Source organism: Mytilus edulis, chromosome 1 (assembly GCF_963676685.1).
Source record: "Mytilus edulis chromosome 1, xbMytEdul2.2, whole genome shotgun sequence".
In the NCBI taxonomy this organism is placed as follows: domain Eukaryota; kingdom Metazoa; phylum Mollusca; class Bivalvia; order Mytilida; family Mytilidae; genus Mytilus; species Mytilus edulis.
The window spans coordinates 119,383,494-119,410,925 of record NC_092344.1 but is presented as its reverse complement, the minus strand read 5'-3'; the positions used below and the strand labels follow the sequence as shown (position 1 = coordinate 119,410,925).

Genomic DNA, 27,432 nt, shown 5'->3' with positions numbered 1-27,432 from the left:
GATGTCAACTCACAATCTTTGTTCAGTAAATACGGAATTAATGTGTAAAGGTCCTGTTAATACGTTCCAATCTTACGAAGATGGTCCTTCGACTTGTATTGATCACATCTTAATTAACCGTACAAAATTGCAACACGTTAAACAAGCTAAGGTTATTGACAATCATTCATTTAGCACGTCCGATCATCACCCAATAGTATGTACCTTAGAAACGGAATCTCATCTTCATCATCCACAAGAGACTAGTGACCCAACTGTATCTTGGGAACGCGCACGAAGTACAAACTCTATAGAGGATTACACTTTTGCAGTATCAACAAATCTATGGACGGTAAATTTTCCAACTACAGCCACACCTGATGTGATTGAATCGTACTATTCTTGCATAGTCAGTGCTATAAAGAAAGCCGAAAAAGACACTTTACCGTATAAAAAGTTCAATCGCCACTCGAAACCGTATTGGAATCCGAACCTTACAGTTTTACGAGACTCGATGCGTAGTATTCGGAATGAATGGATAAACAATTGTCATTGTCATGATACAAACTGTGAGTTTTTTCAAAAATACAAGTCTGCAAAACGAGAATTTCGTACAGCTTTAAGAAAAACATTTGATGAATATGAAAGTAATTTAGCAAAAACTATTGAAAGTAACCTTGATATCGATCAGAAAACGGTTTGGACAATCATAAATAATCGAAAAAAGAAATCAAGCGCTTGTAGTGCGTTAGTGAAAGATGGTGTGACTTATACCGATCCTAAAAAGATCAACGACATCTGGCTATCTCATTTCCAAAATGTATTTTCTCCGTCGACATATACCGACCCGAAGCGTGAAACTGAAATTACCGAAAAAGTATCATCTATTCGCAAAATTGTCAACCGTGATCAGAACAACATTACATTTAAATTATCAGATGTAAGTGAAATTTGTTCAAAACTAAAGAACAACAAAGCGTGTGGCCACGACGGCCTGTTTTATGAGCACATACGGTATGGCGGTAAATTACTTATAAAACACTTACATCACCTCTTCAACTTGTGTATAAAATGTGCGTACATTCCGAACGACTGGAGAAAGAGTATGATAATACTTCTTTATAAAGGTGGAAACAAGCCAAAAACAGATACAAACTCATACAGAGGCATCTCGTTAGTGCCAAGTATCACAAAGATCTTCGAGAAGATGGTCGACTTGCTACTTACCTTACTGCGTACTGACTTCCCGAATGTCTAACAGGTAGCTTACTAAAAACTCCTGTCTAGTTTAAATGCTTCATTCAACCTTAATGAAGTAACTTTTCATCACATAAAAAAGAACGGAACAGTTATAGTTGTTTTATTAGACAGCACTAAAGCATTTGACACAGTACCTCCTGATGGATTACGTATTAAACTTTTTGAATATGGTGTAACCGGAAAATTATGGCTACTATTAGATAACATGTACACAGATTTATCAAGTGCTATTCTGTTTGGTGGAAAACTTTCGAAATGGTTTAAACTGAACCGTGGTGTGCGCCAAGGTAGTGCGTTGTCTACCAAGTTATATCTGATCTTTATTAACGATTTGATAAATGAACTTGAATCTAGCAACAAAGGAGCATTCTTATATGACATTAATAGTAGTTCTCCCGTCCAGGCCGATGACATTTCTCTCATTGCCACAAATCACGAATCTGTTCAGAAAATGGTATCAATATGTGAACAATATAGCGAATCATGGAGCTTCTCCTTTTCACCCACGAAAAGCAAACTTCTTCAATTTGGCAAAAAACTAACAGGTCCAGATATATTCCTATACAACGAACCTATTCTATCAGTTAAAAGTGCAACACATGTTGGTATTTCACTAGACACTTCGATGAAAACAATGGATCGTACATTAAAAGCGTGTCGAACATTAAGAGCAACCACTGCGTCTGTGATTCGCTCTGGTATTCATCCTGCTGTTCTCAACCCTATGGTATGTGCAAAAATTATTCGCCAAGTATGCTACCCAAAAGCTCTTTACGGATGCGAGATTTGGGGCAAGCTGTCTAAAACAGAAACACTTATGTTAGAACGAACGCATCACTATGTTTGCAAGTTTATTCAAGGATTACCTAGACGGACAAGAACTGATATGTGCCTCTCTCTCATTGGTTGGTTAAACCTAGACAGTTTTATTAATGAACGCAAGTTACTGTTCTTCGGACGAATTTGTAATTTACCACAAAGAGCAATTTCATTTCGTATTCTCGTACGTAAACTTTTTGAACTCAAGTATTTCAATCAAGAGTACACCAATTGTGCATCGGATTTTTCAAAGGACTGTGTGGATATACGCTACAAATACCATTTATCGGACTATTTAACAAAGTTTAAGGATAGCGGACATTTTCCGTCCGAGCGTATATGGAAGCGAATAGTTCACAGATCTATTTTTGAATATGAACTTAAGGAATGGCAACAACGTATAAATATAGATAGTGACTTTAACATTTTCAAGAAGATACATAAAGTATTTCAGCCTCATCCTGCATGGACAGTTGCATTAGACTTTCCGTATTTGCGTAAACAGGCAAATTACATAGTATCCCTGTGTTGTTTGGTCCTCAATACGAACAGTGATAGTATTTTATGTGATAAATGTGGTAAACTTTTCACCGACCCGTGTATTCACGCAATTTCTTCGTGTGATTATTTATCCGACATTCGAGATGAATTCTGGTGCGAGCTACTATGCTTAAACCTAATAACTTTCAGTGCCTTTCTTGGATCCTTAGATGATGAAGATTTCTGTTACATTTTACTATCATGCGAAACTGAATTTGAACTAGACTGTGAGCAGAAAAAACGTTTTCAATTTTTATGCGTCAAATATGTTTACAGATTTTGCAAAACATTTTCTCATTCCTAATTAACAATATGAATTAAGTTCAAAGTTTTTTCTCAATCCGAATTAACAATGTGAATTAAGTCGAAAGTACTTTCAATTATTATTATTTTTTTTTTTTTCCGTTCGTGTGTTTTTTTTGTTTTTTTTTTGTGTATTCAAATTTGTACATATTGTGTTATGCAATAATATTGTATTGGTATGTCTATCTCTCCTTAGGGAGGCTAAATAAAGATATATCTTGTTTATAAATTGTATCCGAAGTTTTGATCCATTTTAAATTTTAAAAATCTTCTCAAATGAATCTTGTATAAATTATGTATTTTATTTCCTTGTACATCAAGAAACATAGACACTATTGCTAAACTAGAACATATAGGTAAAATGCATTTATTTTCTTTTGAAGAAAAAATTACAGATACAATGAACATTTAAATGGCATTTTTTAGTCACTCATTAATATATATTGAAAAGTAAAAATAATCATTGATAAAAGATTTAAGCAAAAAATAACAGGTGAGCGATTCAGGCTACCTCTTGTTATATTTTCTAATAATTTTCCATTGCGTCTACGTGTAGACAATATAGTCCACTTTTTACCTCTAGATTTTTTTCTCCCATATTTCAAATATTTGTTATAGTAATATTCGTTATTCAAATATTTCAAATGATTTAAGTTTGTTTGTCTGTCGGATTTATAAGTGCAAATATGTTATGGTCGTCGTACTTTACATACTAAACAATAATAATTTCTATCCAAATAATTAGCTTTCTAATCAGTTTGATACACTTATTAGACGTATCCTTATTAGGCGTATCTGCATATATAGTTTGAAAATATTTTTGAAAATATTTTGACAATTTTTCAATTATTTGTTTACTCGGGGACAGTCTATACTATTATTGAGTATAGACTATCCCTGATTTACTTTATAAAGAATTAAACTTCACAATAAACAAATGCAGGTTGAAACCTTTTTTTACAAAATTCTGATTATTTATCTATCGCTAAAGCTTTATGGAAATATGAAAATGATTCGAAATAGAAGGAAATGTGGGATGTACATCGAATAGACGGGTGTATACAGCAACAAAAACATTGACATATATACGTCAAACAATGACGAGGGATCCGACCTTGAGTATAGCAGGCAGATATAATTGAGCCTGGATAATATCAAATTTTAAATTTCCCGTTTTTACGGCCAATTACTATAATATATAGATTGACAGAACATTCATGCGGTATGGGCTGTGCTCACTGTTGATGGCCGAACGTTGACCTATAGTTGTTAATTTCTGTGTCATTTGGTCTAATGTAGAAAGTAGTCTCAATGGCAACCATACCACATCTTCTTTTTTATATTCATACTTAAAAATACGATGTAAAACCAGTCGAACACTTTAATCTCTAATATAAGGAAATAATTACACAAAAAAAAATATATTCTTATCATAACGTTTCAAGGAATGATCGCAGTCACTAAAAGCAAGACCAAAGTATATTAAATCTAGGATAGTATACCATCCTACAATTAAAGATCTGAGACGTCAATACACGTAGTCACTATAAACGTACGTCATATCGAACCAATCTCAGATATGTACACTCCATAAGAAGAAAACAACAAGTCATCGGCACAAAAAAAGGGAAATTATTAAGAAAACAAATAAAACTGCGAGCTACTGCTTACTGATGATACCCCCGCCGAAATATTTCGGGAAACAGGAAGTTGTTGAGTGATGAATCTGAAAAAGCATCACACGGAATAGCTGACTTATATAAACCCTGAACCCTAATTTCAGAAATCCTTGTATTGAAGTTCCTGAGAAAAATGTGAAGAAACTTTTCAACTTGGCTATCATGTGTAAAATGATACAAGTGTTCGGTAAACAGGAAATTGTTGAGTGATGAACCCGAAAACGCATCACACGGTATAACTGACTTATATAAACCCTGAAACCATATTTCCGAGATACTTGTCAAGTAGTTCCTGAGTAAAATGAGACAACAATATTCATGGGACGGATGGATGGGTGAATGGACTGATGAACTGACTAGACTGATGGACAGACAGAAGTAAAACAGTATACCCCCACCTTTTTAAAGCGGGGTATAATAAGAAAGGAAAGTAATCCCGTTTGGCATACATATGTTAATGAGATTAAGTTCTTGACTGGAACAGAAGTTATTAAACAACATGTACACAAAGAATAAGGATTCAAAAAGGAGGCTTCCATGTACTATCTACAGACTCTATCATTTTGAATTACATTCAGCAAATATAGAATTGAGGATTTTGTAAAACTGGAGTAATGAAGACCGTTTTGTTATCTTTATTTGGAATATACAATGGTATTACACGTGACAACAAGTCATTAATTCCAAGTACCGAAAGTTTTATCACAAACCTAACATCCAACGATCCTTCTTATGAGTTCTAGATAGTATTCAAACATATCTCGTGCTTTAGAACGGCGAAACCGAAACGTAGTCAGAGGTGAACTATCCCTTATTGATAATCAATGAACACATTAAGTGATTTTTTATTTGTAGAAGTAATATCCTCATGTCCTTCCATAGAATCCATCCTTTACTAACCACATTGAGAATCAGAATTCTACCACTGAGGAACGCAATAGAGGTATAGGATCAGAGGACATTCAGAAGCTAAATCAAAACAGTCATTGCTTCCATGGTTGTTTTTTTTTTAATTAGCGAGAAACTGAATAGTTACAATTTATAAATGTGTATTACTTAAGAAGCACACAGTTCATTGATAATCAACGTCAGATATAAAGTTGTACGGGGAACCATCGCAGATGTCACATCAATGTTTTCAGTCTACATAGCCTGAATAATCACTACCGTCACTAACATTATCACAGAGGCCAAACCATGTACTTTTATGGATGATCCACCATCTAAAAAATATATAAAAAATGTTAGATTCATAAGGAAATATACGCATTAGACAAAAAATAAAAAATGAAAATATCAGCATGAAAACGTTAAATAGTGAATATATAATGCGAAGGCATATATTATAAGACTAAAGAAAATATGTAACATCATGTCACGTTAAGAAACAAGATATAGAGGATATCGAATCGAGTATGTGAAAAGGAAAACGGTGTAGTCAATTTAATTCATCAACATATGTATCTCGCACTCTTCGGCTGTTGTCTGCTCTATGGTCGGGTAATTGTCGCTTTGACACATTCCCCATTTCCTTTTTCGGGTAATTGTCGCTTTGACACATTCCCCATTTCCTTTCTCAATTTTGTTTAAGATATATATGTTGTATAATTATGTTCTTTTAGAGCTTTAATACCATCCATATTTATTGCACTTTACATGATGTACGAAAAATGATCAACAACTATTTTTGTAACAATGGCACTGAAAGGTATAGCAACAACCATGTAGCATTTCTGAAATAACAATTTATATATAGTTTCTTATACTACTTACTTTGTTTTTATTTGAACAATATATAAAACTGAGACTGGAAATGGAGAATATATATACATTGGAAGTATATAAACTATAAAACATAAATCTGCATCGGCTTCTGTTGATATAGTTGTCTGATTGACAATTGCACCACATATCCTTATTCTGTATATTTCTACTTACTGAGATTTGTGTTCATTGTGTAGTTCATGACATTGTAAAGACCATCATATTCAACTTCACAACGTATGTCTTTGTTTACATCAAGTGAGGTCAATGTTAAAGCGGCACTGGCGACAGCGTCTCCGTATCCTAAAATCAAACAATAAATATATGTAAAGGTACTTTTGTACGATTATCATTCTTTTTTGTGGTAGAAAAGACCCCACGATTGGCGCCTACAGAAACATATTTGCGTCTCCAGTAGTGCTCTGTATATTTGTAGAGTTGCGGGCAAAACTTCGACAAAATGTCATGGTAACAATACTAACAGTGCAGTAGATAAATATATATAGGCAAACTTTTTAGTTGTTAGCAATTTTTTTACAATCTTAAATGTATCAATATATTCATAGTGTTGATAGTGGACAAAACACAGTACTCATTTAAAATACAATGCCCAAACGGTTCGTATGGTAAAAAAAGCAAAACAAGTGAACAAAGCTACTTACAAGAAAGATATATAAGATCTCTTTTTTTTTATATTCCGCCTGCTTCAAGTAATAACGACATACATGTTAGTGATATTTACAACATAAATACATTAGATACAAGGCTTACCACTAGATCTGGTGTTTTCTGTGTAATAATAAGCTAGATTTGTGATGTCCATATTATCTTTGTAAATCCGGAGATATGGAGGAGGTTTGCCATATGTTGCCCGGCAAGTGATGTTGACAATGTTCCCAATGGTTGGGGATGTCTCCCAATAGGTGGATACATTTGAAGGTAAAACTAAAAAAAATAACAACATCTTAATAGTTATCAAAGATACCAGGATTATGATTTAATACGCCAGACGCGCGTTTCGTCTACATAAGACTCATCAGTGACGCGTAGAAAAAAATAGTTGTTAAGCCAAACAAGTACAAAGTTGAAGAGCATTGAAGACCCAAAATTCCAAAAAGTTGTGCCAAATTCGGCTATAAGGTAATCTATTCCTGGGATAAGTTTTTCGAAAAATTCAAAGTTTTGTAACAGGAAATTTATAGAAATGACCATATAATTGATTTTCATGTCAACACCGAAGTGCTGACTAGTAAGTGTGTTAGCTAAACAAAATATCTAACACGAGAATGTCGATTCAATTGAATTTCTCAGAAAAAAGAAATGAGACAATAAATCCAAATTGAAAACTAAACGGCTGATGTCTAAAATATTGGCAGATACTTGATTCATAATATTTGCTTACAGTAGACACTAGTTTTTGTATTTTAACTGAATGTGAATAACAAATGTTGAACTAGCTTTTAAGGAACGCGTATATTAAAATATGTGAACTAGCTATAGCATTTATCAGCATTATTTGTATAGTCATTTAGATTTTTAGCGTATGGTCTCGTTGACACTAAAATGTTTTTTTTTATTGTGTCGAGTTTTTGATATACTTCGCATTTTATCAGAGAGCTAAACTATATGTGTATCGTATTGTTTTGGATGCTTTTCGTTGCTCTAGCAGTTTGTACTTCTTATTTGGAAAGCTCATCTCAGGACGAAGTTTTCGCTAGGTCAAATCTTTGTCGTCACCGAATTATCCAGAGAGGTTTTTTTTAATTCAGAAGGTGTTAATACTAACAATTAAAATATCTATTTACCCACAGCTTGTAGAGAAGCCTGATTTGTGGTAGCCCCTACAATGCACTGATAGATTCCTTCATCTGACGTCTGCACATTGGTAACCGTTAGATTGTACGTCCCAGTCACAGCATACTTGCTCTTGTCGCTGGCTAGAATGGTATTATCTAGAGTTATAGCTGTAACTGAACTGCCTACCACCTAAATAAAAACCACACATTACAGTACACATCTGTGGAGGTTCATGATGAATAAAAGAAGGGGTAATCCTACAAGAAGCTAACAATCATACAGTCCATATCAAAAAGACATACATTTGTATTAAGATTGGTTATGAGTTTTATAACAGTGTTCTTAATCTATTATATGTGTTGTTTTTGTTGTTTTTGTTGGTTTTTTTTTTTATCTTGAACTTAAAATTTTTTTAACTAAATTTCAAATTAGTTATCATTATTAAACTAGGTTATTGCAGTGTTCACAGACACCAAGAAATAAGTAAAAAAAATGTTTTCAGTTTGCCAAATAATATATATCTTACTCTCTTCCACTGTACATTTTCTCCGTTAGCTTTTATTACAATACATGCCAAGGTACCGTTTTCTCCCGTGACAGCCGATGTGTTGAATGGCGTTATTTGCCATGTTGCTGCATGGCAAACTATGTAAGACAAAATAATATTCTAAGTTTATATAGACAATTTATGTCAGTGTATAGTAGAAATTTACTGGAACCTTTATTTTTCCTTATCTGATTACAAGTTAATTTTTGAAGAAGAAAAAAATGAGATAGCACAAAAATGATTAAAATACAATGATATTTTACTATAACATTTTTTTCTTTTCTTTCAGAATATGGTTACTATAGTAACCTAGTATTAAACTGAAATCTCACCCGTCAAAAAAGACAACAAACTTAAAACAGTCCACATAATTAATAATCGTTGCTCACATTATCTGAGGCAGACATCTCTTTTCTATATAAATACTTACTTTAATGTTGTTACTCGGAAACCTTAGTCACTAGGACAATGGTCTGGTGTCGTTTTCTATAATTTTACAAAATTAGCCTAACTAGTATTAGTCCGTTTGTTGAACGTATGATCTAGTTAATAAAGATGGTCGCTTTTAAATATGATAATATTTTCAAACACCTATTCACCTATTCACATATTCTATATCTCTGACTTTTAAATAATTCTAAATGGCCTCGTTCTATTTCGAGTGAAATAAACGGAAGAACACAACTCTTTATGAAATGAAAGAATGTTCTCATAAGGAAGTATCTCATTCCCTAAAGTATGTGTATGAATGTCTATATTATAACTACCTACTTTATGGATGCCGTGCTTGAAGTTTATTGAAATAAATTTTTCACGATTATTGGATATGTTTTTCAACAGACAACTAATTGTACAGCTCTATCAATGACAAAACTAACGGACGAGTAATCGAAAGATACATATTAGTAAAGGTAAAAAAAATACATAAACAATCTCCATTATAAACAGGCGTCCATTGAAAAGCTCTAAATCATCCTGAGTCTTTCAAAGTTGTAAACTAATTTAGAAAAAAAATCAATGATCTGACATTGAAACTCAATTTTCAAAAATAAAAAAATAATACGACAATCACATACAATTACTCTCTAAGCTCCTGAACAGTCACAATGAAATGTGTTGGGGTAATGTTGTTTATTATTATCTTAATCCTACTTTTTAATCTCGATGAAAAGATTAACAAAACGTTCAGAAAAGAAAATACAGGAAAAGCCAATAGAAGAAAACAGTTCACTCTGAGATTACTTGCTGAAATATCATCCTCTTCTTTTTGACTTGTTCCTCTAGTCGTATAAGGCAGACAACAGAGGTTTTTCTATGGAATGATAAGAAACTAGTATAATCATATCACTCCCGTTACCTTATACAGATAATGTCCTCTTAGCGAAAATCATCAGGATTTTTTTCTTCAGTGGATCTCAAATAAAGACAACAGCAGTATACCGCTGTTCGGAAGTCATAAATCGATTGAGAGAAAACAAATCCGGGTTACAAACTAAAACTGAGGGAAGCGCATCAACTATAAGAGAGAAACAACAGAAACACTGAAGTGCAACAACAAAAACCAACGACAATGCAACACACACAGAAACGAACTTTAAGATAACATTAAGATAAACACAATGTTAAACATACAGCAGAAAAAATATTCTATGTATCGGCTATCAGAATTTTCATAAGCAGTTCCACTTTTATTTTTCTTGCAACATAAAACTCATAAGATTGGCATTGTTTATAATGTCTTTATTTGTACTAAACATCGATTTTATTTTTACTTTCCATATAAGAAAGGTTTGTCCATTTACAGCACAAATTTTCTCAAATGTTTCACTCAATTGTTGTATGAACTAATCTCTTCAAACTGATCAACTGATCAAATATTTTAGTCCATTGTTTGTGATTATTATTCTGCTACATGTATTGTGTTAATTATTTGTCCAAATTGGCTTTATGAAAGAATATGTAATGAAGTACATTTTGTAGTTCAATACATAAGTAAAAGTTATATTCTTAGATACATGATTTTTATGACTTGATTTCGGCTTTGAACTTGTCACAGTTAGGGTTTCGATGTGTGCCTTCAAATATGTTTCACTCCGTAACATTTTAATTCAAGAACATTTAATTCAGTGGTTGTTTGTTGCTGTATATCATATTTGTTTTTCGTTCATTGTTTGAACATACATTTGGCATTAAGTTTTCTCGTAAGAATTGGTTAACATTTGTCGTGCCTTATATAGCTTGCTAGTCGGTATGGTTGTTGCTCGTTGTTAAATGCCTTACACTGACGTATAGTTACTAAACTTTTACATCATTTTGTCTTGAGGGAAAAACTGTCTCAATTGCAATTATGCCACATCTTTTTATTTCTATATGTTTTGTAATCCAGGTTTTAAACATCTTTTATGGTCCTACATACAATTTGACATTGCATAAAGATATGTGTCCACCTAAAACTGCTCTGACGTCCGTCGGAAGTGTACTGACGGACCTTCTGTTCTGGGAGAACACGGTTTATTTAAGTTGATTTATTTCTGTAAACGAGCTTTCAGTAACAATAAGTAGAATTAGCTCGATACTTTGTGCTTATTTTTACCTTTTGTTACTTGTATTTTTATGCAAAGTACTGGAATTATGAGTAAAGTCATTTCAAACTGATTTTTACAGGTTTTGTCTCATGTTGTTTTTTTACACAACTGTCCTATATGTTATGAGGTGGAGTTCTTACACACATGTTCAGCCTGGCAACATTCGTAATGTGTATATCAAATGGCAGGGATCTGCTACCTGTTTTTTTGTTGTTGGTTCCTGTCTGTCATATTAGTTTTTGTTCATAAGTTGCAATATAAATCAGGCAATTATCTCATTCTTAAATTTTCACAATTTGTCGCTTTTATATCTAGTGGATTTTGCTCATGGTCTAAGTCATTGCGATGAGCTGTGATTAGTTCTATCTTTGTCTTTTGGTATGTAGATAGTAACCGCAGTCTCATTGCAACTATACCAATTTCCTTATTAATTTGTTTTATTGCCCAACCAGATTTGTAAAAAATCAAATAACAAAACAAGATCTAATATACAGTGATCGCAGTTGATTAAAGCTAGTTCTGGGGACAATTTCAAGTTACAAATACCCCCCCCCCCCCCCCCCCCAACTTTAAAAATCGTTTTGCTGTGGTGGAAATACAAATACACAGACACGCCCAGGTCTAATTGAGGATGCATATTTAAGCTGTTCTTCTGTGCATTATTTTATATTATTGTCTTCAAAGACAAAATATATGAACATAATATTAATCTTATAAAAAACATGTTTATGATAAATTGATGAACAATTTTGGAGGGTATTATATACAAATTCATATAGCTATCAATCTTTATTTGCACACTCTAAAAAAAAGAGAAACAAAAACCTATATCCTATATTTTTTGGTTCAAATATTCAAAATCAGTTTAAAACATAATTGATAAAACAAGGAAACATTTTGTTATTTTTATTTTCTATAAATACGTTCATAAACAATATATATTCAAACAAGTTTTACTAATCAATAATATCACAGTATACAACAACATCTAGTCATTGCTTCCCAATGCCGAAAAGTCACATGTTACTCCCCAACTCCTACAGTTCTGCTAGCAAATATATATTATCAACCGGCAAGTAAAAAGAAATTAACTGGAAGGCTTTAAACGAAGTTAGTCTTTACGGTGCTGTACATACACCAAACCAAACCAAAATTAGTTTAAATTACACCTCAAAAATATTATCTTCAGCATTAACCTCAAGCAATACTCTCTGACATTAGAGTCACAATCAAGCAATTTGTGGAAAGGGCAAATCAATTCAACTTTATTTTTAATAATTCGATTGCACTTTCCATAAACGACACTAATATACACAATTCAAGCAATTTGTGGAAAGGTCAAACCAATTCAACACGTTTCCAATTCCTTTTTGTGAATTCGATAGCAATTAATATACAGAGCCCTTCAAAGAGTTATACATACAATAAATATAATAAATAAACTACATCACTTATAGCTTTACAACTGACTAGATTTGTCTCATCCGTGTTCAACAACAGGGTGACCCGTATTTAAAGATTCTAATACAGCATTCGTAACAAAGTGCATTGGGAAATCTCATAATGTTGCCACAGACAAGTATTTATAAACTCTGAACCATCTGAAAGTAAAAAGCGGTAATATCATATCAATCAATTATTTTAATTAAGGTTTTTACTCTTAAAGTCATATGAAACTTCTAATTAAAAAAAGATATGCATATGTTTTATTTTTAGCTAAAGGTTGCACTTTGTAAATACAGCTGTTTCTCAAAATGTTACCAGTAAATATACATGTGCATATTGTTTACATTGAAATCTGTGGTAACCTATCATTCGAGGTAGGGGTAGTTAAGAAAATTAGTGTTAGTTTAAACTCTGAGAAGTTTAGGGCATATAAACGTTGAAAATATGCCGCACAGCCCTATATTTTGACCTTTGAAAAAAATTCTAGGATAAGATTTTTTTTTAAACTTCATAGTTAAAGTGGTACAGTTTTAGCAGTAAAAGTTGTTCCATTGGGAAATTGCATTGTCAATATTTACAGAAATGCAACCTATATGGCTAGTTTTTGTCTCGCTTGGCGGAGTCAAAAAGCGAGACATAAGTATATACTGTTTCTGTCGTCGGCGTCAACAATGTATTAGTTTGTGATAGGGTCCAGTTTATGGCCAACCACAACTGGTAGGTCAATGATATTTGGTATACAGTTGTATTAGTATTGGCATATCTCATTAGCATGGAGATTAGTTGGCCCCGCTCCCCCAGTCGTGGTCTATTGACCTTGAAACGTTTTCATGTATATTTTTGTGATTAGTCAGTTTATGGGTAACCACAAGTGGTAAGTTATTGATAATTGATATGTAGTTGTATAAGCATTAGCATGTCTCATTTCCATAGAGATTATTTGGCCCCGCCCCCTCAGTCATGGTTAAAAGACTTTAAAACTTTTGCTTAGTTTTCATCTATTAGTTTGCGATTAGGTCAGTTTATGGAGAACCATGATTATTTGACCCTGCCCCCTCATTTATAGTTTATTGATTTTGAAATTTTGGTTAGTTTACATGCATTTGTTTGTGTTTAGGTTTGTTAAAAATGAACTTCTTATGATAAGTCAATGGTATTTGGTATGTAGTTGAATTAGCATTGGCACATCTCATTTCAATGGAGATTGTTTAGCAATGGTTTATTGACTTACATGTTAAAGTGCTACTATCTTAATTTCAACATTTGCATTATCGAAATTACCAAAAAGCGAGACATATCTCTGTGATAACAGTTTATATTATAAAACTTATTTACATTTACTTTTTCCTCAAGAAAATTCTATAATTTGTCCAAATTTAGAAGTACTTTTTTTAATTGCTTGCGTCTAGTAATCAATTCGACGACATGTTTTCCGTATGTAATGTGACCTTTCGCGTATAAATCTGGTGATCGCATTACACAAGTGCGAATGGAAAACCAAACGTAAACTCGCTCCGTCATCAAGATAAACTATATTTCATATACAGAAGACTGAGTTTATGATATATGTTTCCATTGGTTCAAAAATTGGATTAACATTATTTTTCACCGGTCACACGTTTCATATGACTTTAATTTGTATATATATTTCAATTTTGTTTGATTTTTCTTCCATTTAAACTGTCATAGAATCTATTTCTAAACAAACAGCAGTTTAATTCAAAACGCCAAAATTTTAGTATATCTTAATTTGGATTGAACAGTTGATTTCTTTCTAAGGTTTGTATTTAAATCGTAGATGATATATAAAAAAAAAAGGGGAGGGCGAAAGATACCAAAGGGACAGTCAAAACTCATTGATCGAAAATAAACTGTCAACGCCAAGGCTAAAAAATAAAAATACAAACAGACAAATAATAGTACACAAGACACAACATAGAAAACTAAAGACTAACACCACCAAAACCTGGGGGTGATCTCATCTATGAAAAAGTATCAGCTGATTTAAGTGTAGTTTTACTTTTAACTTCCTTTCTTGCAGTACTTATTTCTAACATATACTTTTGTTATAAATAAATAAATCTTACGTAAATGTATGTCCAATGTGAAGCTCATGGCATAGTAAGGATCATCATATTCAACTTCGCATCTAATGTCTTTGTCAACGTCATAGCGGCAGTGTCGACAGCGTCCCCGTATCCTAAAATTAAACAATAAAAATATGTAAAGGTGCTTTTCTATGATTATCATTCTTTTTTTGTGGTAAAAAAAAAGACTCTACAGTTTGCTCCTACAGAAACATATTTGCGTCTCCAGTAGTGCTCTGTATATGTGTAGAGTTGCGGGCAAAACTTCGGCTATATGTCATGGTACACATACTAGTCAAAGCAGCACTAGCAACAGCATCTCCGTATATAACCAGGTGAAACATATTACATTAAACCTGTTTAAAGATTTTTGAAATATTTGACAAACTAAAGATATCTTTAAGATTTATATCTATGTAATATTGATACATAATTAAAAAAAAAAATGGGATATGTGGTTTAACATAACATTTTGTATTTCTAAAAGTTTTTAAACGCTTTGTTACTTAATTAATTATAGAACAATGGCTAAATATCGATTTGCGAGTTTTTTGCTCTCCTTGTATTAGTTTTTCATAACTGAAATATTACTACACAAAATTTTTACCACTAGATCTGGTGTTTTCTGTGTAATAATAAGCTAGATGTGAGATGTCCATGTTATCTTTGTAAATCCTGAGATATGGAGGAGGTTTGCCATATGTTGCCCTGCAAGTGATGTTGACAATGTTCCCAATGGTTGGGGATGTCTCCCAGTAGGCGTATACATTCGCAGGTAACACTAAAAAAGTTATAACATCTTAAGTGTGTTATCAAACAAAATATCTTAAACGAGAATGTCGATTCAATTTCTATTTTTCTATATATAATAGTGTGAAAAGATCAGTGTGGATAGGATGTTTGAGTGTTATGGTGTTCCGACAACAAAAGTTTTCCATTTTTTTTTCATGGTGTTCTATTTTATTTATATAATTACACTAGTGAAGTACAAACTAAGTACATCAAGATTATATATGAAAATATCAAAATATACAAATATGGCACTGAAAGGTATAGCAACAAGCATGTAGGGCTTCGGTAGTGAGAGTTTCTTTTGCTAAGTATTTTGTTTGTAATTCAGCAATATACACATTTAATGTATATACATTTTTACATCTTTTGGTTCTTGTTAATAGTTGTCTCACTGACAATCGCACCACATTTCCTTATTCAATATATTTCTACTTACTGAGATTTGTGTTCATAGTGTAATTCATGACATTGTAAAGACCATCATATTCAACTTCACATCGAATATCTTTGTTTATATCTAGTGAGGTCAATGTCAAAGCGGCACTGGCGACAGCGTCTCCGTATCCAAAAATCAAACAATAAAAATATACAGAGGTGCTTTTTTTAAGAATATATTTTTTTGTGGTAAAAAAAGACCCCACAATTCACTTCTACAGAATCATATTTGTGTCTCCAACAGTGTTCTGTATATTAAAAAAACTCGGCACATAACTAACAGCACAGTAAAACATTTATAGGCAAACATTTTTATTGTGAACATATGGTTGTTAATCTTTAATATGTCTATATATTGATTGTATTGTTGATGGAAAAGACACAGTACTCATTTAAAATACAATGACCAAACAGTTCGTATGGTAAAATAAAAACAAGTTGTCAAACTACTTACATTAACGATATGGTTGAACTTTTTTAATATTCAGTCTATTTAAGTTATAACGACATGAACATGTAAATTATAGCAACAACAAAAAAAGACGACAGATACACTTACCACTAGATCTGGTGTTTTCTGTGTAATAATAAGCTAGATGTGTGATGTCCATGTTATCTTTGTAAATCTTGAGATATGGAGGAGGTTTGCCATATGTGGCCCGGCAAGTGATGTTGTTGACAGTGTTCCCTATGGTTGGGGATGTCTCCCAGTAGGTAGATAAATTCGTAGGTAAAACTTAAAAAAATAAAAACATCTTAATTGTGTTACTAAACAATCTTACACGAGAATGTCGATTCAATTGTTTCTCTCGGAACTGAAAAAGAGAAGAGATAATAAATCAAAATTGAAAACTAAAGTTGATGTTTTAATATTGGCAGATACTTGATTCATAATATTTGCTTACAGCTAGCTTTTAAGGAATGCGTTTATTAAAATATTTGAACTAACTATAACATTTATAAGCATGATTTGTGTATTCGATCAGAATTTTAGCTTATGTTATGAAACTGTAATGTTGTTGGTTTTTTTTGGTTTTTTTATTAAGTCGAGTTTTTTTTATATACTTTGCATTTTATCATGAGCTTAACGATATATGTATCATATTGTTTTGGATGCCTTTCGTGGACCATACAGTTTGTCCTTTTTATTTGGAAAGCTGGTCTCTGAAATGATAGGACGAAGTTATCGCCAGGACAAATGATCTCAAATCAATTTTTCTAAAAGAGGGACGAAAGATACCAGAGGGACAGTCAAACTCATAAATCGAAAATAAACTGACAACGCCATGGTTAAAAATGAAAAAAGACAAACAGACAAACAATAGTACACATGACACAACATAGAAAACTAAAGAATAAGCAACACGAACCCCACCAAAAACTAGGGGTGATCTCAGGTGCTCCGGAAGGGTAAGCAGATCCTGCTCCACATGTGGCACCCGTCGTGTTGCTTATGTGTTAACAAAGCCGGTAAATAGTCTCATTTGGTATGTCACATTCATGAAAGGGAAGAGGATTGTAGTTACGACGTAAGGAACGTATCAGGTCTAAAACATCATACAGAAGTGTCAATATCGACAACAGAAAAGGTATATTTACCCACAGCTTGAAGAGAAGCCTGTTTTCTTGTAGCCCCTACACAACACATATAGATTCCTTCATCTGAAGTCTGTACATTGGTGACCGTTAGAATGTACGTCCCAGTCAAAGCATACTTACTCTTGTCACTCTTGTCAGAGATTATCAAGGTGGAATCTAAGTTTAAAACCATCGATTGACGGCCTACCACTTTTATGTTAAATTAAACACATTTTAGTTTACATCTGTGAAGATTCATTATTAATAAAAGAAGGGGCTTTCCATAATAAAACTAACAACTAAAAATTCTATATCAAAAGCAGTATATATAAAACCTTGGTTACGTGTTTCAGTCTATCATATATTGGCCCTGTCTTTATCTTGAATTTAAACCCTTTTTTTTACTAAATTTCAAACTCCTTAACATTAACATAGATATTGCAGTGTTCACAGACTCAAAAATATAAAAGTAAAATGAATTAATAAGTAAAATAGTCAATCTTACTCTCATCCACTCAACATTTTCTCCCATAGCTGTAATAGCTATGCAGGCCAAAGTAGCATTTTCTCCCATAGCTGTAATAGCTATGCAGGCCAAAGTAGCATTTTCTCCCATAGCTGTAATAGCTATGCAGGCCAAAGTAGCATTTTCTCCCATAGCTGTAATAGCTATGCAGGCCAAAGTAGCATTTTCTCCCGTGACAGCTGATGTGTTGTATGGTGAGATCTGCCATGTTGCTGTTTGGCAAACTGTTTAAGACAAAACAATATTCTTAGTTTATATAGAAAATGTATGTCGATGTATATGAGACATTTATTGTTTAAAATATTTTTTTAAAATGAATTTGAAATAGCACCAAAATGAATCAAATACAATGTACTATGATAATTTACCTTATTTTTTTTGTTTTTTCTTTCTGATTAATGTTTTTTTTTTATGATTCTTTATTTTGTATTTCTTCATCGCATTCAATGATAATATGCATTTTGTCTATCAAAGAAGAATACAATACATCTTTATTCATTTTAACCTGTCAGCGGCACGCTTATATCAACACCCCCTCACCAGAATTTAAAAACAAGACCCAAACTAACAAAAACAAAACCAAAAATACAAAAAAACAGAAACAAAAATCATTAACTTATATTTATGTATGATTAAATTGAAATTAAAAGATAATTACTAATTCAGATTAATGTTACTCTGTTTAAATTGAAATCTCAACAAACTTAAAACAGTCCACATAATTGATAACCGTTGCTCACATTGTCCGAGGCAGACATCTCTTCATTTTCTATATAAATACTTATTTTTTGTTGTACCTCTGAAACCTTGGTCACTGTAAGACAATGGTCTGGTGTCGTTCTCTATAGTTCCACAAAATTAGCCATTTCATTTGACATTAAAAAGTATAAATATAAAAAAGAAGATAAGTCCATTTGTTGGAAATATGATCTAGTGAATAAAAAAGATAATACCAGGTATTTTCAAACACATTTTTTTTTTTATATATCTCTGACTTATAAATAATTTTTGTTAGCCTAGTTCTATTTCGAAAGGAATCTTGATTGTGTGTACTCTAACGGGTCTTTGTATATTCCAATTGAGAATCTATCAATATTTGATTACGGTATCCCTAAAGTAGGCAGTTATAATGTAGAAATTTATACATATACGTTAGGGAATTAAATGTTTCCTTATAATAACATTACTTCGTTTCATATAATATAGTCCCATTCCTCGCTTGATGATAAAAAAAACCCATTTCATCTCTAGTTCTCAGTCGTTGAAATTCCCAATTTGAAAATGATTGACAAAATGAGACCAACTGTGTTGTGTAATTAAAAAAAAATGTCATTTATTGTAGGAAAAGATAAATCATACATTGTTAGAAACACTTTGATTTGATAAAAAGTTCTCTTAAACTTAAACACAAAAAAAATGTATAATTGTTTTATGTGTTATTGCTATATAATTTGTGACGTTTATTGGATATGTTTTTCAACAGACTTTAAGAGAGAGATGTTTACAAGGAAAACATTGAAACAATGGTTCTAAATAGTTATTTCTCTGTTGGTCGTCACTGAATATCTTTGACACAGTTGGTCGTTAAGATGTTTTTATTTACCGTTGCCACAAAAAGCGTTTTTATTTTCTTCTCTTTGACTGTGTTCATGCACCGTTGGAGTTGACCCATTAGACAGGGTTTTTTTTGTTTGTTTTTGCATTTTAGATAGTATTGTGTCATGCAGCTATGTTCTGATTTTCTGTAATACTATCTTTACCATTATGATTGAGTAGTCAGTGCATGTTGTTGTACCTTAAGCTATAGCATCGCATCAGTTATTTCGTATATATTGTAGCAGAAGTAAGGGTATATGGCAGATAAGACAAATAAAAAGTAGTTTGAACTTGCTTTTATTTATTTTAGTATTCTGTTGTATAGAACTAAGTTTTATGTGGGTATGGTTATATGTTCTTCCGTATCTATAAGATTTCATGGATTTATTTTGTCTTTAGGTCCTTGATAGGTTGAGTACTCACAACAAACGAAATTGTGAGATGCGGATTTAAGTGAACTTCTTCTTATACAGCCTTCATTTTTTTTATTCAAACTGATCAACTGATAAAATGTTTTAGTCCATAGCTTTTGGTTGTTATTCTGCTATTGCGTTAATTATTTTTCCAAAATAGCTTTGTAAAAGTATATCTTCCTTCTAATTTGTAATGAAATACTAAAAGTCATAGTCTAAGATACATGATTTTTTTATCATTTGTTTTTGACTAGCTTCCAGTAACTGTGCGTAATCTTAGGTCGGTACTTTGTGTTTTAGGTCTGACTGTTAGTTGCATATTTGTTAGCTCTGCGTTGATGAGTCAAGACTTTTTCTACTGATTTGTATAGTTTGTACTTTAATTTTGTGCAATTACGCCACTTTCACGGTAATGGGGTCGATGAGGGCCCTCAGACATATATAATTCCGCTACAGCATGTAAAGCTGCCTTATAATTCAGTGGTTGTCGTTTGTTGGTGTACATCAATTTTTTTTCGTTTTATTTTTTTTGTCATGCCTTTCGTTTTTACGTACGAATGGGTTTTTACATTTTTCATGCCAGTGCCTTTAACAGTTGTTAAGCGGTATGAGGTATGGGTTTGCTCATTGTTGAATGCTGTACACTGACCTGTAGTTATTAAATTCTAATTTTGTCTTTAATGGAAAGCTGTCTCATTGACAATCTTCTTATTTCTATATGTATTGTGGTATGAAGATCATTTATGGTCCTACATTCATGTCGGCATTGCACAAAGACAATGGGGTATTTTTTTCTCAGAATGCTTTGACGTCCGCATGAAGTGTATTGACGGCCATTCTTGTCTGGGAGAATATGATTTATTTATTAGTTGAAATTGGACTGTATCGAGCTCTCATGAACTACAAGTAATTAAATCAGTACTTTGTTGTTTTTTTTGTTGTTTTTTTTTGTTATTTGTATTTTTATGCAAAGTACTAACATGATGAGAAAAGTCTTTTCAAACGTTTTTTTAAGTTTTATTATATTAGTTGATTTTTTTTACACAACTGTCCCATGTTAGGAGGTTAAGCACTAAAACTCATATTAATCCCCGTAACATTCATTTTGTGTCTGTACCAGGCCATGAACCTGTTACCGTATGTGTTTAGTTTGCTCCTGTATGCCATTTAAGGTCTTCGTTTATTACTTGTAGTATATATCAGGCCATTTTCTATTTGAAAATTTTCACAAAATCAAATAACAACATAAGTAAGCAAGGGACTATCTCGAGTAATAAATAAGCCATATTCACTTCAAATTATCTTCAAAGATAATATGTAAACATGAACAAAATATAAATTTTATAGATACAGGTTTATGTTAAATTGTTGATCAAGTTTAGAGGGTATTATCCAGATTCTTATATTTTCAAATTCCTAAAGCTTCCAATCTCTATGTTGAAGTTTATGTGTAACAAAAACCTCTATCGTTATATATTTAGGCATAAGTACCCCAAAAAACAACCCCCAATAAAACGGACAAAACATGGAAACATTTTGTTATCTTTATTTTCTATAAATATACTTTCACAACAATATATATCCACACAAGTTTTACAAATCAATAATATCACAGTAAACAGCAACATCTAGTCATTGCTTCCCAATACCGAAAGGTCACTACATTACTCCCCAATTCCTACAGTTCTTCTAGCAAATATATCTTATCAACTGGCAAGATGTTTACAGTAAAGAAAAATTTACTGGAAGGCTTAAAACGAAAGTTGTAGTCATAAGGGTGCTGTACATATAAACATGTCGAACCAAAACAAATTCAAATTAAACTTTAAATATACTGTCTTCAGCATTTAACACCAACTAAGACAAACATCTAAGACTTAAGAGTCAAAAGCAAGCAATTTGTGGAAAGGGCAAACCAATTCAACAAGTATTCAAATTCCTTTTTTTGTTTGTTTGGTGAATTCGATTGCCCTTTCCACAAAGAGCACTACAAAAAGTAATACCTGCAATAAATATAATAAATAAACAAAAAATAAAGCTGTACAACTGACTAGATTTTTCTCATCCGTGTTCAACAACAGGGTGACCCGTATTTCAAGAGCTATTTCATTGTTTCTAATACAGCATTCGTGACAAAGTGCATTGGGAAATCTCATAGATGTTGCCACAGTAAAATACAAGTCTTTATAAACTCTGAACAGCCGCAACCATAACGAACATTAGGGCAGCAGCAAGACCATGTAACTTAATTGATGCACCGCCATCTGAAAATAAAAAGCGGTTTATATATATATATAAATCAATTGTTTAAATGCGGTTTTTAGTCTTCATTTTAATATATTTAAATTTTGTTTCATGTTTCTTCCATTTAACCTGTCATATTGACATCTTAGAATATATTTCTAAACAAACAGTAGCAGTAATTCAAGACGACAAAATACTATATTTGTATATCTTAATTTGGATTTAGCAGTTGATCGTAAATAATGTAAATAATATAAAATGTGTAGCGACTCCAAAATGACCATAAACATTAGTATTAGCTGATCTAAGTGCAGTTTTACTTTAAACATCATTTTTGCAGTACTAATACCAACTAACATATAAACATTTGCTATAGATAAATAAATCTTACTTAAATTTGTGTTCATTGTGTAGTTCATGGCATTGTAAAGACCATCATATTCAACTTCGCATCGGATATCTTTGTTAACGTCGAGTGCCGTCAAGGTCAAAGCAGCACTAGCAACAGCATCTCCGTAACCTGGGGGGAAAATATAAAGTTATATTACATTTAACCTGTTTAAATATGTTTGAAATATTTGACAAACTAAAGAATATTTTTAAGATTTATATCTATATAGGCCTAGTGCTAATACATAATATTAAAAATAGGGAAATGTGTTTAACATTGTTTCTAAAAGCTTTCAAACGCTTCATTAATCAAATAATTGTAAAACAATGTATTTGCGTGCTTTTTTTCTTTAGAGTATTAATTTCACTAATCTAATTCTGCACAACTGAAATATTACTACCAAAAATACTTACCACTTGATCTAGTGTTTTCTGTGTAATAATAAGCTAGATGTGTGATGTCCATGTTATCTTTGTAAATCCTGAGATATGGAGGAGGTTTGCCATATGTTGCCCGGCAAGTGATGTTAACAATGTTCCCGATGGTTGGGGATGTCTCCCAGTAAGTAGATACGTTAGTTGGCAACACTGAAATAAAGTAATAATCAAAATTAAACTCAAGATGCCTTCATTTTCAGTTTTATAAGTAGTAAGAACACTACAATAGTTACTCATTTCGCTCAACAGCAAAATGTGCTCCTGATTCACAGCGTAGGAAAATATAAAGATTGATACGAATCAAAATGACAAAGAATATCAAATAATAGAAAATTAAAAGAATGATCGAAGCGAAATGAAACAAATCATTTAAACCAAAACCAATTTAATAAATAACGGCTCTCTTACAATTTCAAGAGTAACCAACAAATAAAGCAACTTGAAAAATAAATTAACAATCAAACGACAAAAATATTGAAAATCTAAGACTCGGTATATTTATCGACGACCGCTTTTTTTTACAGAAACGGAATTACATTAAACCTTACCGACGGTTTGTAGTGATGCCTCTTTAGTAGTAGCTCCGATAACGCACTGGTAGAGTCCTTCATCTGAAGTCTGTACATTCATTACTGTTAGATTGTACTGCCCACTCACAGCATACTTGCTCTTATCGCTGGCTAGAATGGTACTATCTAGAGTTAAAGCTGTAACTGAACTGCCTGCCACCTTAATGTAAAAAAGACCACACACATTACAGTACAAATCTTATAAGGTTCATAATGAATAAAAGAAGGTGCATTCCTAACAGAAACTAACACCCATACAGTTTATTTCAAAAAAACATATTAATTAATCGCTTTAAACTCTCAAAAAAAGTTTCTTTTTTTTCAATTCAAGTTGTCACAAAACAGTGTTTTTTGTTGTTTTTTTTAAACCCATACCTTGTTCCTCTTGCTTCAATTATCATTTCATATTCTTCAACCATAAAGTAAACTCAGTTTTAGATTAATATTTGAATAGAATTTAGAACAAAGCATGTTTAATTAAGTGGATGAGAAGGATTTTAAATATCATTTTTTTCTTACGAAAAGGATTACATATGCTAAACGTGGGTGGAACACATAAAAAAAGGACATGAAACAGACCAAAATGTTTGCATATACTTTGTACTACATAAATATCCAAAAATAATCAGTATGTAGAAGAATTATCACAACAAATATGGTATTTGCCGTAATTCTTATAAAATAGAAACATGAAGTTATCTAACCTTTTTCCATTGTATATTTTCTCCATTAGATGTAATAGCTATGCAGGCTAAAGTAGCATTTTCTCCTGTAACAGCTGATGTGTTGTATGGAGAGATCTGCCATGTTGCCGCTTGACAAGCTGTTAAAAAATGAACATCAGTGAAATTCGGATTTTCCAAAACACTATTCAGAAAAAATAAGATAAAATATGTCCCTGGAAAAATAAGTTATTTTGCCAATTTGATCCATTATCCAAAAATGTAAGGATTATTTTTTTTAAAGTACATATAAATTAAAAAAAATCATCTTTGCTCATATTTGAAGCATATCGATAAGAAGACATTTACGAATTAATTAATTATAAGCTATTTGAATGAATGGAAAAATAAACAATAAAGCACATACAGATTCACGTGTAATCTAAATGATAAGTTTGTAATCAGATCTTACCTGCTAGTAAAGTAAAAACTAAGAATACAGACAACATCTTGCTTATTCTCCTGTGTGTCTCACTTTCAAATCAGACTGGTACTTATGAAGCTTACTTTCCAGGTCCTCATATAAATACTGTTAGATTGTTTTGTTTCAAAATTCTATGGTTACTAAAGGCCTGTCGTACATTACACCACGTATTTGAATTAGTCAAAATTAGCCAGTTAATGCTTAACTTAAATAAAGTATTTCGGACCATCAATCTGTGATCTTGGTAATTAAGTGTAGTACTAGTTATGTTTAATACTTATGCTAATTTGTATTGTCTATGTTTTGTGAAATATCGACACATTTTGTCACCATATAGATTAATAAATACTATACGTCATTTCACTGATTTGCAAACAATGAATATACATTTTGAACCAGAAAAAGGATATCCTTGGTGTGCATGTCTAAAGCAAGGAATCTCCCCTTTTGTTTAGCATATGTGATTTTCTTTAGTTTTGTTTGTACTAATGTATATCTATATACCCTCTCATTAAGTTTCATTTACCTTTGCGGAAAGTTTCAACAACCTTATTTCTTTAGATATACATTCCTAAAAACAACAAATTAACTTCAATCCTTCAACAATTTTTCCTTTAATGGAATTTGAGTCAAATGATAGTAAAAAATTAACATCAAGATATTGCCATTACAAAACCCAGTTGAGCTTTTTTTTAAGTAATGCATTAGTCCCATTTTATTTAGGTAATGTATTAGTCCCATTTTTTTAGGTAATGCATTAGTCCCATTTTTTTAGGTAATGCATTAGTCCCATTTTTTTAGGTAATGCATTAGTCCCATTTTTTTAGGTAATGCATTAGTCCCATTTTTTTAGGTAATGCATTAGTCCCATTTTTTAAGGTAATGTATTAGTCCCATTTTTTTCTACAAATGAATCTTAAAATATTTTTACGATTAAAACATACATGTGTTATTTACAATATGTTTACACGAAGGTTAAAGTGACTGACTCCACCAGAAAATCATCATTGGTTATTGATGTTTCAGTCAAATGATACATTTTATGTGATGATTTTTACAAAAAATCTTACGACTAAAATTGATCGTATTTAAGTATACTGTACACGATTTTTTTTAAGAAACATTTCCTAAGTCACAAGGAATATAACAAACTATGGCCATCTAAATTGCCATGTTCATGCGTTTCTTATGTAGTCTTGCGTTTCAGCCAACACATTCGGTCTTCAATTTCAATTTTGTTTGGCTAGAAGGCTAATGCACGTCGCATCTGATTCATAATTATTTGAAATGAAAACACCAAGTAAAGACTTTAAGTTTCAGGATTGCTTTTCTGGTCACCTTGATGATTGTCTGAGCCGGTACAGTTCCGCAAATAATAAGAACCCCTCTTTGATGCCAAATCGTAAAGGATTGTTAAGGTATTTACATTCGAAAAATGTGTGGTATGATTGCCGATGGTACACCTCGCTCCAGAAACCAAATGACTAAGAAGTTAACAACTATAGGTCATCGTACGACCTTCAACATTGAGTAAAACTAATACCGCATAGTTAATGCACCCACCAAACATGCAGCTAAATAATACTAAATAAACAACACGTTTATTTTGCCCCCTTTCCTAACAAAGTTGCATGATACATTTTCCGAATAATATATGAACCATTGAGATATTTCAAATCCATCAATGACTTTTATGAGGATTACCAACACGACGTTTCTTGTTGAGAAAAGGACCCAAGAAAGCTTACGAGAAAACGTACAACAAGAACCCAATGATGAAAACTAAAGTTATAAAAAGCAAACATATATCTTTAAAGATTAATTTTTGATACCAACTAGAATATGATTTTTTTCATTCAACATATAGATGAATTTTGACATAATTTTATAATCCATGCTACTATTGTGTTTACAGTAAGAGGAACAGCCAAATTGGCGGATCCAGGGGGAGGGTATTCCGGGGGTTGGAATCTCCCCTTTTTGTGGACGATCAATGCATTTGAATGGGAGCATATAGTTGGAACCCCACCCCCTGTTTTTAAACGGCTGGATCCGCCCCTGAGCCATCCATTGATGGTTAGCCTTATTTTGGCTATTAGCGCCAATTTCAAGAAAAGAAAAAAAAAACAATTAAACACCTTCTTGTTTCTATGCCTTTTTTCACATCCTATTTTATTTATCAGAAACCATAATGTTTTGTTGACAACTTGTAAAAATATGGAATTTTTCATCTTACTTTCATCTTGTGCAATGATTTGATGGAATAAACACTGAAATACCATTTGACAACAGTGCAAAGTAGAATGAATAGATAGCTACGTTCTAGGTGGGTGAACTAAAAGTGAACTATATGCCGCTGAGATCACTAATAAGTCCATTAAAGTAGACAAACATTGGCAGGAGAAGTCAAATTCATACCTAAGATATCCCAACAAGTTTGTCTTTCTTATACATATTGCAAAGAGAAAAACATTCCTCAGGAATCTGATGTCCAGTAGT

At 32.2% G+C, this 27,432-nt stretch overlaps 2 protein-coding genes and 1 long non-coding RNA gene across 3 annotated transcripts; all 3 read right to left on the bottom strand.

Moving 5' to 3' along the window:
* Positions 1–5,201: 5,201 nt before the first annotated feature.
* Positions 5,202–9,105, bottom strand: LOC139503030 (junctional adhesion molecule B-like). The gene is made up of 6 exons (XM_071292704.1): positions 9,021–9,105; positions 8,668–8,786; positions 8,150–8,330; positions 7,116–7,289; positions 6,519–6,647; positions 5,202–5,803 (listed from the first exon to the last, which is right to left on the bottom strand). Exons 1-6 carry the CDS (start codon positions 9,055–9,057, stop codon positions 5,724–5,726), a joined length of 720 nt encoding a protein of 239 aa, XP_071148805.1. The 5' UTR covers positions 9,058–9,105; the 3' UTR covers positions 5,202–5,723.
* Positions 9,106–14,879: 5,774 nt separating this feature from the next.
* Positions 14,880–16,141, bottom strand: LOC139503036 (uncharacterized). The gene is made up of 3 exons (XR_011659010.1): positions 16,035–16,141; positions 15,414–15,587; positions 14,880–14,919 (listed from the first exon to the last, which is right to left on the bottom strand). It is a non-coding gene; the product is annotated as an uncharacterized lncRNA (long non-coding RNA).
* Positions 16,142–21,676: 5,535 nt separating this feature from the next.
* LOC139503023 (junctional adhesion molecule B-like) lies at positions 21,677–25,028 on the bottom strand. Its single transcript, XM_071292691.1, has 6 exons — positions 24,922–25,028; positions 24,492–24,610; positions 23,767–23,947; positions 23,195–23,368; positions 22,782–22,910; positions 21,677–22,410 (listed from the first exon to the last, which is right to left on the bottom strand). Exons 1-6 carry the CDS (start codon positions 24,956–24,958, stop codon positions 22,331–22,333), a joined length of 720 nt encoding a protein of 239 aa, XP_071148792.1. The 5' UTR covers positions 24,959–25,028; the 3' UTR covers positions 21,677–22,330.
* Positions 25,029–27,432: the final 2,404 nt, after the last annotated feature.